The 10,350-nt window shown below is 69.4% G+C and overlaps 1 protein-coding gene across 1 annotated transcript; it reads left to right on the top strand.

Moving 5' to 3' along the window:
* The first annotated feature begins 187 nt into the window (after nt 1-187).
* AMHR2 (anti-Mullerian hormone receptor type 2) lies at nt 188-10,294 on the top strand. The gene is made up of 11 exons (XM_064474176.1): nt 188-337; nt 456-605; nt 1,301-1,471; nt 1,967-2,056; nt 2,446-2,555; nt 3,420-3,644; nt 7,297-7,411; nt 7,513-7,673; nt 8,632-8,779; nt 8,867-9,003; nt 10,064-10,294. The coding sequence occupies exons 1-11, from the start codon at nt 313-315 to the stop codon at nt 10,292-10,294; spliced, it is 1,563 nt and encodes a 520-aa protein (XP_064330246.1). The 5' UTR covers nt 188-312.
* Nucleotides 10,295-10,350: the final 56 nt, after the last annotated feature.

The raw sequence follows: 10,350 nt of genomic DNA, 5'->3' as shown, positions 1-10,350 counted from the left end.
CAGGTGGGGAAACCGAGGCACGGCACCAGTTGGGGGGGGGGGGAACTGAGTCAGGGAGCGCGATTTGGGGAGGGGGGGGTGGCAGAGGTGCCTTGGGGCGGGGTTGGGCTTTGGGTGACGTGGGGTGGGGGTGCAAGGGCTGGCTCCCACCAGGGCACCCTGTCCCTCTCTCCTCCCTATTGCGGGGGCAGCACCTTCCTCCTCCTCCTCCTCCTCCTCCCCAGGGGCTGCCTCTGGCCAAGGCCCGCTTTTCTCTTCCCACCGGCCCCCGCACGCATCCCGCCAGCTCCTTCCCCGCAGCCGGAGGCACCCATGGGGCTGGCACGGGGGCTGCCAGGTGGGTGCTGGGGGAGCCCCCTCACCCTGGGGTGCTGCCCTGGGGGGTGAGGAGTTGGTTTGGGGGAGGGGGGGCTGGGAGTCATCGGCACCCTGTGTTCCTTCCCCCCCTGCCCCAGGCCCCCACAACCTCAGCTGTGTCTCCTACAAGCACCCCAGCGTGCGGGGTGGGTTGGGGGGGCCGGGGGGGGCCAAGGCTGGCACCATCCGCTGCCCCCCCGGCCAGTGCTGCATCGGGATCTGGAACCAGAGCCATGCGCTGGTGCAGGGTGAGACCCCCGCCCCAGGGGTGTATGCTGGGGGGGGGGGGGTCGGGGGGGGACAAGGGGCCTGATCCTGCCCTGGGGTATCGCTGGGGAGAAGGGGCCAGGGCCTGATCCTGCCCTGGGGGGGTATGGGGGCAGGGGAAAGGGCTGGGGCAGGATGGAGGGGCCTGATCCTGCCCTGGGGGGGTATGGGGGCAGGGGAAAGGGCTGGGGCAGGATGGAGGGGCCTGATCCTGCCCTGGGGGGGGTATGGGGGCAGGGGAAAGGGCTGGGGCAGGATGGAGGGGCCTGATCCTGCCCTGGGGAGGGGTATCGGAGGTGGGCAGGAGGAGCTGGAGCAGGTACAGGGGCCTGATCCTGCCCTGGGGGGTATCGGGGGGGGGGGCAGAAGGGGCTGGGGCAGGATGGAGGGGCCTGATCCTGCCTTTAGGGGCCATTACGGGTTTTGGGGGGTGCTGGAAAGCCCGGATGCCTGAGTCTCTTCCCAGCTGCTACGCTTGACCTTGGCCTTGAGAAGTAGCTACAGTGGTGCTGGGATGGAGCAGCGCTGGGGGGGGGTTCGGGGAGGGGGGTCCCAGGCAGGGGGATGCCAGGGAGGGGAGGGGCACAGGGGTCTGGCCTGGCCCTCTGCCCCATCCCCGGGCCTGGGGTCCCCCAGCCAGCACCCTGGGGTGCCCCGGTGACGGCAGTGTCCCTAGGCTGCTGGGGGGGTGGGGGGGCCGCCTGCCCCTCTCCCACCTGTGCCCCCAGTCCCGCGGGACCCCCCGGCGGCGCCGTCCTCGTCTGCCTCTGCCACGGTCACCTCTGCAACGGCAATGCCAGCGGGATGGGGACAGCCCTGGGGCTGGGGGGGCCCCGCCATGGCCCCGGTACTGGGGGGCACTGGGGGGCTGGATGGGATCCACTGGGAGGCATGGGGATGCTGGGGGACACTCGCGGGGGAGGGGGCAGGCTGGGGATGCATGGGGGACTGGGGGGACCCATGGGGGACCCTGAGACCTTTGGGGACCCATAGGGGGATGTGGGACCCATGGGGAGGCCCATGGGGGGCTGGAGTCCCACGGGGGAAGGCCTGGAACCCATAGGGGACCCATGGGAACTGGAGGACCCATAGGGGGACCTGGGACCCATAGGGGACCTGTGGAGGGGACCTGGGACCTTTAGACTTACAGGGAGAGGTGGGTCCCACAGGGGACTGGGGGAATGATGGGGGGTCCTGGCACCTATAGGGGACCTATATGGGGTTGGAGGACCCATGGGGGGGGTTGTCCTGGGACCCATGGGGTGTCTCTGACCTGAGTCCCCAAAGAAGGGGGCCACCCTCAGGTGTGGGGGCTCCCTGTCACCACAGCCTCTGTCCCCAGTGCCTGGCCGCACGGGGTCTGCGAGGACCCTGTGGCTGTGGGGTGCCGGTCCCCTCCTCCTCCTCCTCCTCACCTGCCTGGCCATCCTCGGTAGGGATGGGGACACAGGGGGGACACAGGGACCCCTGGGCACAGGCCACCCCCTACCCCGTGTCCCCTGGGAGTCCCTGGGTGCGGGTGCCCCCAAGGGTTGGTGACCCCAAATGCCACGTCCTTGCTGTCCCCAGGGTGCGGGTCTCCTGGGGTGTGAGGGGTCCCCAACTGCCATGTCACCCTGTCCCTGGGCCAGGGGGGGTCCCAGTGTCTTGGGGAGCCCTGGGTGTGAGGGTGCCCTAGTGGGGTGTCCCCTGTGTCCCCAGGATGGGGGGGTCTCTGGGGTCCCCACATCATATGTCCCTGAATATGGGGGGTCGCTGGGTGGGGGGTCCCTGGGTGGGTTTGACCCCGGTGTCCCTGTGTGCCACACATCCCCCTCCCAGGGCTGCGACGGGCAAGGACCCACACAGGGCGGCCACCCCGGGGGTGCCAGGGGACCAGGGTGCCCCCCAAACCCCCCAGCCCAGACCTGCCTGCGCTGCGCTTCCTGCAGGTGCGGGCACCCATGGGGTGTGGGGCACCCACAGGGGGGGGCACCCATGGGGGAGCCTGAGGGGACACCAGGTTTTGGGGGGTACCAAAATGGTGGCACTTAAGGAGGCAATACTGGGGAGGCACCCACTTGGGAGCACCTGTATGGGGAGGGGGCAGGGGGGCACCCATGGGGGGTCACAAATGGGGGAGCAGCAGTTCAGGGGTGGGCACAAGGAAGCCCAGGGCTGAGGGTGGCCACGGGTGCCCAGGACTGGGGCTACTAGGTTTGGGGAGCCCGGGGCTGGAATCCCTGGGTATGGGGGTGTCTGGGGCTGGGAACACCCATGGGTGCCTGGGGATGGGGATCCCTGGGTGTGGGCACGTCTGGGGATGGGGACACCCATGGGTGCCTGGGGATGGGGATCCCTGGGTGTGGGGGTGTCTGGGGATGGGGACACCCATGGGTGCCTGGGGATCCCTGGGTGTGGGGGTGACTGGGGATGGGGACACCCATGGGTGCCTGGGGATCCCTGGGTGTGGGGGTGACTGGGGATGGGGACACCCATGGGTGCCTGGGGATCCCTGGGTGTGGGGGTGTCTGGGGATGGGGACACCCATGGGTGCCTGGGGATGGGGATCCCTAGGGCTGGGGACACCCATGGGTGCCTGGGGATCCCTGGGTGTGGGGATCCCTGGGGATGGGGACACCCATGGGTGCCTGGAGATGGGTATCCCTGGATGTGGGGGTTCCCAGAGCCGAGGCCACCCATGGGTGCCCTGAGCTGCATGTCCCTGGGGCTGGGGTCACCCAAGCCCGGATGGGATCCCATTGCCCTGAGGGGACACCCGGGGTGTCACTACGGGCACCCATGGGTGCCAGCAGGTGCTGCAGGCGGGGCGCTTCTCGGAGGTGTGGCGGGGCACCCTGCAGCAGCGGCCGGTGGCCATCAAGGCCTTCGCCGCGGGGGCAGCCGGGCGCTTTGCGGCCGAGAGGGCCGTGCACGGGCTGCCCCTGATGGAGCACGACAACGTGGCCCGGCTGCTGGGCACGCGGGGTGCTGGGCCCCGCGCCCGTGGGGGGCTCCTCGTCCTCCAGCTCTACCCCGCCGTGAGTGGCAGTGGGGGGCTGGGGGTGCTGCTCATCGTTGTGGGAGGGATGCTCAGGGTGTGCGTGGCGGGGGTGCGGGGTGCTCAGGGTGCACGTGGGCATGCTCGGGCTGCTCGGGGTGTGCATGGGCTGCTGGGGGTGCTCAGGGTGCACATGGGTGTGCATGGGCTGCTGGGGCTGCTCGGGGTGCACATGGGTGTGCATGGGCTGCTCAGGGTGCACATGGGTGTGCACGGGCTGCTGGGGCTGCTCGGGGCGCACATGGGTGTGCATGGGCTGCTCAGGGTGTGCATGGGCTGCTCAGGGTGCACATAGGTGTGCACGGGCTGCTCAGGGTGTGCATGGGCTGCTGGGGGTGCTCAGGGCGCACATGGGTGTGCATGGGCTGCTGGGGCTGCTCAGGGTGCACATGGGTGTGCATGGGCTGCTGGGGTTGCTCGGGGTGCACATGGGTGTGCATGGGCTGCTGGGGCTGCTCGGGGTGCACATGGGTGTGCATGGGCTGCTGGGGCTGCTGGGGGTGCACATGGGTGTGCATGGGCTGCTGGGGCTGCTCGGGGTGCACATGAGTGTGCATGGGCTGCTGGGGCTGCTCGGGGTGCACATGGGTGTGCATGGGCTGCTGGGGCTGCTCAGGGCGCACATGGGTGTGCATGGGCTGCTGGGGCTGCTCGGGGTGCACATGGGTGTGCATGGGCTGCTCAGGGTGTGCATGGGTGTGCATGGGCTGCTGGGGTTGCTCGGGGTGCACATGTGTGTGCATGGGCTGCTGGGGTTGCTCGGGGTGCACATAGGTGTGCACGGGCTGCTCAGGGTGTGCATGGGTGTGCATGGGCTGCTGGGGTTGCTCAGGGCACACATGGGTGTGCATGGGCTGCTGGGGTTGCTCAGGGCACACATGGGTGTGCATGGGCTGCTGGAGATGCACGGGGTGCACATGGGTGTGCATGGGCTGCTGGAGATGCACGGGGTGCACATGGGTGTGCACGGGCTGCTGGGGCTGCTCGGGGTGCACATGGGTGTGCACGGGCTGCTGGGGCTGCTCGGGGTGCACATGAGTGTGCATGGGCTGCTGGGGTTGCTCGGGGTGCACATGGGTGTGCATGGGCTGCTGGGGTTGCTCGGGGTGCACATGGGTGTGCATGGGCTGCTGGGGCTGCTCGGGGCGCACATGGGTGTGCATGGGCTGCTGGGGCTGCTCGGGGCGCACATGGGTGTGCATGGGCTGCTGGGGTTGCTCAGGGTGCACATGGGTGCACATGGGTGTGCATGGGCTGCTCAGGGTGTGCATGGGTGTGCATGGGCTGCTGGGGCTGCTCGGGGTGCACACGGGTGTGCATGGGCTGCTGGGGCTGCTGGGGGTGCACATGGGTGTGCATGGGCTGCTGGGGCTGCTCGGGGTGCACATGAGTGTGCATGGGCTGCTGGGGCTGCTCGGGGTGCACATGGGTGTGCATGGGCTGCTGGGGCTGCTCAGGGCGCACATGGGTGTGCATGGGCTGCTGGGGCTGCTCGGGGTGCACATGGGTGTGCATGGGCTGCTCAGGGTGTGCATGGGTGTGCATGGGCTGCTGGGGTTGCTCGGGGTGCACATGTGTGTGCATGGGCTGCTGGGGTTGCTCGGGGTGCACATAGGTGTGCACGGGCTGCTCAGGGTGTGCATGGGTGTGCATGGGCTGCTGGGGTTGCTCAGGGCACACATGGGTGTGCATGGGCTGCTGGGGTTGCTCAGGGCACACATGGGTGTGCATGGGCTGCTGGAGATGCACGGGGTGCACATGGGTGTGCATGGGCTGCTGGAGATGCACGGGGTGCACATGGGTGTGCACGGGCTGCTGGGGCTGCTCGGGGTGCACATGGGTGTGCACGGGCTGCTGGGGCTGCTCGGGGTGCACATGAGTGTGCATGGGCTGCTGGGGTTGCTCGGGGTGCACATGGGTGTGCATGGGCTGCTGGGGTTGCTCGGGGTGCACATGGGTGTGCATGGGCTGCTGGGGCTGCTCGGGGCGCACATGGGTGTGCATGGGCTGCTGGGGCTGCTCGGGGCGCACATGGGTGTGCATGGGCTGCTGGGGTTGCTCAGGGTGCACATGGGTGCACATGGGTGTGCATGGGCTGCTCAGGGTGTGCATGGGTGTGCATGGGCTGCTGGGGCTGCTCGGGGTGCACACGGGTGTGCATGGGCTGCTGGGGCTGCTCGGGGTGTGCATGGGCTGCTGGGGGTGCACACAAGCGTGCATGGGCTGCTTGGGCTGTGCATGAGTTGTTCAGGGTGTGCATAGGTTGCTCGGGGCGCACATGGGTGTGCACGGGCTGCTGGGGTTGCTCAGGGTGCACATGGGTGTGCATGGGCTGCTGGGGTTGCTCAGGGTGCACATGGGTGCACATGGGTGTGCATGGGCTGCTCAGGGTGCACATGGGTGTGCATGGGCTGCTGGGGCTGCTCGGGGCGCACATGGGTGTGCATGGGCTGCTGGGGTTGCTCGGGGCGCACATGGGTGTGCATGGGCTGCTGGGGTTGCTCAGGGTGCACATGGGTGTGCATGGGCTGCTGGGGCTGCTCGGGGTGCACATGGGTGTGCATGGGCTGCTGGGACTGCTCGGGGTGCACATGGGTGTGCATGGGCTGCTGGGGTTGCTCGGGGTGCACATGGGTGTGCATGGGCTGCTGGGGCTGCTCGGGGTGCACATGGGTGTGCATGGGCTGCTGGGGTTGCTCAGGGTGCACATGGGTGTGCATGGGCTGCTGGGGCTGCTCGGGGCGCACATGGGTGTGCATGGGCTGCTGGGGCTGCTCGGGGCGCACATGGGTGTGCATGGGCTGCTGGGGCTGCTCGGGGCGCACATGGGTGTGCATGGGCTGCTGGGGCTGCTCAGGGCGCACATGGGTGTGCATGGGCTGCTGGGGGCACGCCCGGGTGCACATGGGTGTGCATGGGCTGCTGGGGTTGCTCAGGGTGCACATGGGTGTGCACGGGCTGCTGGGGCTGCTCGGGGTGCACATGGGTGTGCACGGGCTGCTGGGGCTGCTCGGGGTGCACATGGGTGTGCATGGGCTGCTGGGGCTGCTCGGGGTGCACATGGGTGTGCATGGGCTGCTGGGGCTGCTCGGGGTGCACATGGGTGTGCATGGGCTGCTGGGGCTGCTCGGGGTGCACATGGGTGTGCACGGGCTGCTGGGGCTGCTCGGGGTGCACATGGGTGTGCATGGGCTGCTGGGGGCACGCCCGGGTGCACATGGGTTGCTGCAGGTGCAACAGCCTCTCGGGGGTGGGCACACGTGTGTGCAAGGTGCTGGGGGTGTGCATGGGTGTGCACAAGCTGGTGGGGGCACAGATGGCTGCGCACGGGCTGCTGTAGGAGGGACCGGGTGCGTGTGCAAGACGTGGGTGCGCGTGGGGTGCTGGTGCATGTGGGAGAGTTGCTGCGCGTGTGCCCGTGGGTGTGCACGGGCTGCTCGTGTTGCACACGCACGTGCACGGGCTGCTGGAGATGCCCACGCAGGTTGTGCTGTGGCCATGACATCGGGGTGCTTCTGCACGGGATGCAGCTGGGTGCGGGCATGGGGGGGGGGGGGGGCTGCCCTCTGTCCCCACGCGTGTCCCCACGCGTGTCCTCACGCGTGTCCCCACGCGTGTCCCCGTGTCCCCAGGGCTCCCTGCGACACTTCCTGGGGCAGCACGTTGGGACGTGGGCCGGCAGCGTGCGCCTGGCGCTCTCCCTCGCCCGCGGCCTGGCCTTCCTGCACCAGGAGCTCTGGCGTGACGGTGAGTAGGGCCACTCCTGCACCGAGCTCGCCCGGTCTCTGCAGGGGTGTCACCCCACGGCTCCCCGTTCCCCCCACCCCACCCCCGGCCCCCCTCCCCAGGCCTGTACAAGCCCAGCGTGGTGCACCGGGACCTGAGCAGCCAAAACGTGCTGGTGCGGGAGGACGGGACCTGCGCCATCGGGGACTTCGGGCTGGCGCTGGCGCTGCCACCGCGCGCCCAGGCTGGCACCAGCGCCCGCCACGCCGTGCCCATCCGCAAGGTGACGGGGACGGGGATGGGGTGCGGGCAGCAATGGGGAGGGGGCCCCCCTCACGCTGCTGGCGGTGGGGCGCGGGTGCAAGTGCCGCCCTCGGGCGTATGAAGGGACAGCTGTAGTGCAAGGAGGGGACTGGTGCATGTGCAAGCATGGCCCTGGTGCAAGCTGAGCCCTGGTGCAAGCACAGCCCTAGTCTAAGCCTTACCCTGGTGCACGTGCAAGGATGACCCTGGTGCACGTGCAAGGATGACCCTAGTGCACATGCAAGGATGACCCTGGTGCACGTGCAAGGATGACCCTAGTGCACGTGCAAGGATGACCCTAGCGCAAGCTTCACCCACTGCCCGTGCAAGCCCAGCTCTGGTGTGAGCTGGTTACCTGGTGCATGTGCAAGCGTGGCCTGGGTGTAAGGTGGGACCTAGTGCACGTGCAAGCACAGCCCTGGTGCAAAGCTCACCCTGGCGCACATGCATGCGTGGCCCTGGTGCAAGCTGAGCCCTGGTGCACGTGCAAGGATGACCCTAGTGCGAGCCTTACCCAGTGCACGTGCAAGCACAGGTCTGGTGTAAGCCAGCACCTGGTGCACATGCAAGCACAGCCCTCCTGCAATCTTTACCCTGGCAGATGTGCACATGTGGTCCTGGTGCAAGCTGGGACCTGGTGCACGTGCAAGCACAGGCCTAGTGTAAGCTGGGCCGTGGTGCAAGCACAGCCCTAGTCTAAGCCTCACCCTGGTGCACGTGCAAGGATGACCCTAGTGCACATGCACGGATGACCCTAGTGCAAGCCTTGCTCACTGCACGTGCAAGCACAGGCCTAGTGTAAGCTGGGACATGGTGCACACACATGCGTGGCCCTGGCACAAGCCTTACCCTTGTGCACGCGCACACACGGCCCTGGTGCACGGCCGCGGGTCCCCGTCCCTCCCTGCGTGCCGTGCAAGCCGTGCGGGTGGGCGCAGGCGGGCACCCAGCGGTACCTGGCACCCGAAATCCTCGACGAGAGCCTGGACCTGCGGGCGTGGGGCCGGGCGCTGCGGCAGGCGGACGTCTACGCCCTGGCACTGCTCCTCTGGGAGATCCTCTCACGCTGCCAGGCCCTCAGCCCCGGTGAGCACCCATGGGTGCCCCCACGCCCCGCTCCCTTGGGTCCCCACCCACCCCGCCCTGCTGAACCCCACCCCCCATGCCACGCAGGAGCCCCCGTGCCGGCGTTTCGGCTGGCGTACGAGGCGGAGCTGGGTGCCAGCCCCACGGGTGCCCAGCTCCGGCACTTGGCCGTGGAGGAGCGGCGGCGGCCGCTCATCCCCCCCGCCTGGCACCGAGCCCCCCAGGTCAGCCCCGGCGGGCGCCCGTGGAATGGGGTGTGTGTGTGTGTGTGTGTGTCCCACCTCGGTGCCAGTGGGTGCTGAGGGTGCCCATGGGTTGGGGTGACCCAGGGGGGTTCATGCCCAGAGGTCCCAGGGGTGTGTGGGGTGGCCCAGGGTACCTATGCCCAGGGGAGGTGGTCCCTGCCTGGGTGCACAGGGGTGTTTGGGGGTATCCAGGGGTGTATGTGGGTGCCCAAGGGTGTGTGTGGGGTCCTTCCCCCTGGGGGGGTCCCTGCCTGGGTGCCCAGGGTTGTGTGTGGGTGCCCAGGGGTGTGTGTGGGGTCCTTCCCCCTGGGGGGGTCCCTGCCTGGGTGCCCAGGGTTGTGTGTGGGTGCCCAGGGGTGTGTGTGGGGGCCTTCTACTCTGTGGGGGGGGTCCCTGCCTGGGTGCCCAGGGGTGTGTGTGGGGTCCTTCCCCCTGGGGGGGTCCCTGCCTGGGTGCCCAGGGTTGTGTGTGGGTGCCCAGGGGTGTGTGTGGGGTCCTTCCCTCTGGGGGGTCCCTGCCTGGGTGCCCAGGGTTGTGTGTGGGTGCCCAAGGGTGTGTGTGGGGTCCTTCCCCCTGGGGGGGTCCCTGCCTGGGTGCCCAGGGTTGTGTGTGGGGGCCTTCTACTCTGTGGGGGGGGTCCCTGCCTGGGTGCCCAGGGGTGTTTGGGGGTACCCAGGGGTGACCATTCCCAGGGTGGTCCCTTGCCACAGGGGCCCCGGGGGGGGGATCTTTGCCTGGGTCCCCAGGGATGCTGAGGGTGCCTGGGGGTGCTCCTGTGTGGGGGGTGGGTGTCCCTGTTTGGGGGTGTCATTTCCAGGGGGTCCCTGCAGGGGGGGTGGTGTGTGTCTCTGCTGGGGTGCAAAGGGGTCCCCCTATGCTGGGTGGGGCCAGACCCTTCTTGGGGGTCCACTTGCCCGTGAGGGGTCCCTTCTTGGGGGTGTCATGCCCGGGGGGGGGTCCCCCACCCCCCGAGGGGGTCCCTTCCAGGGGCTCCCCCGGCCGAGGGCTCCCCGCTGAGGTCGGGGTGGGGTTCCCGCAGCCCGGGGGGGCTCTGCCGGAGCTGCTGGAGGATTGTTGGGACCCCGACCCCGAAGCCCGCCTCTCGGCCGAGCGGGCGCTCCAGCGGCTCCAGCGCCTGGCTGCCGGACCCCCCCCGCCCCCCGGACCCCCCCCGCCCCCCGCCGGACCCCCCCCGCCCCCCGGACCCCCCCCGCCCCCCGCCGGACCCCCCGGGGGCCACGGCCTCCGGGCCGCCCCCCCCCCCAGCTGACCGAGAGGTGGGTACGGAGGGAAACTGAGGCACGGGGGGGGGGAGGGGCGTGGGGG

Source organism: Phalacrocorax carbo, chromosome 27 (genome assembly GCF_963921805.1).
Source record: "Phalacrocorax carbo chromosome 27, bPhaCar2.1, whole genome shotgun sequence".
In the NCBI taxonomy this organism is placed as follows: domain Eukaryota; kingdom Metazoa; phylum Chordata; class Aves; order Suliformes; family Phalacrocoracidae; genus Phalacrocorax; species Phalacrocorax carbo.
Note: the sequence above shows the minus strand (reverse complement) of the source record. Positions and strands in the feature narration are given on the sequence as shown.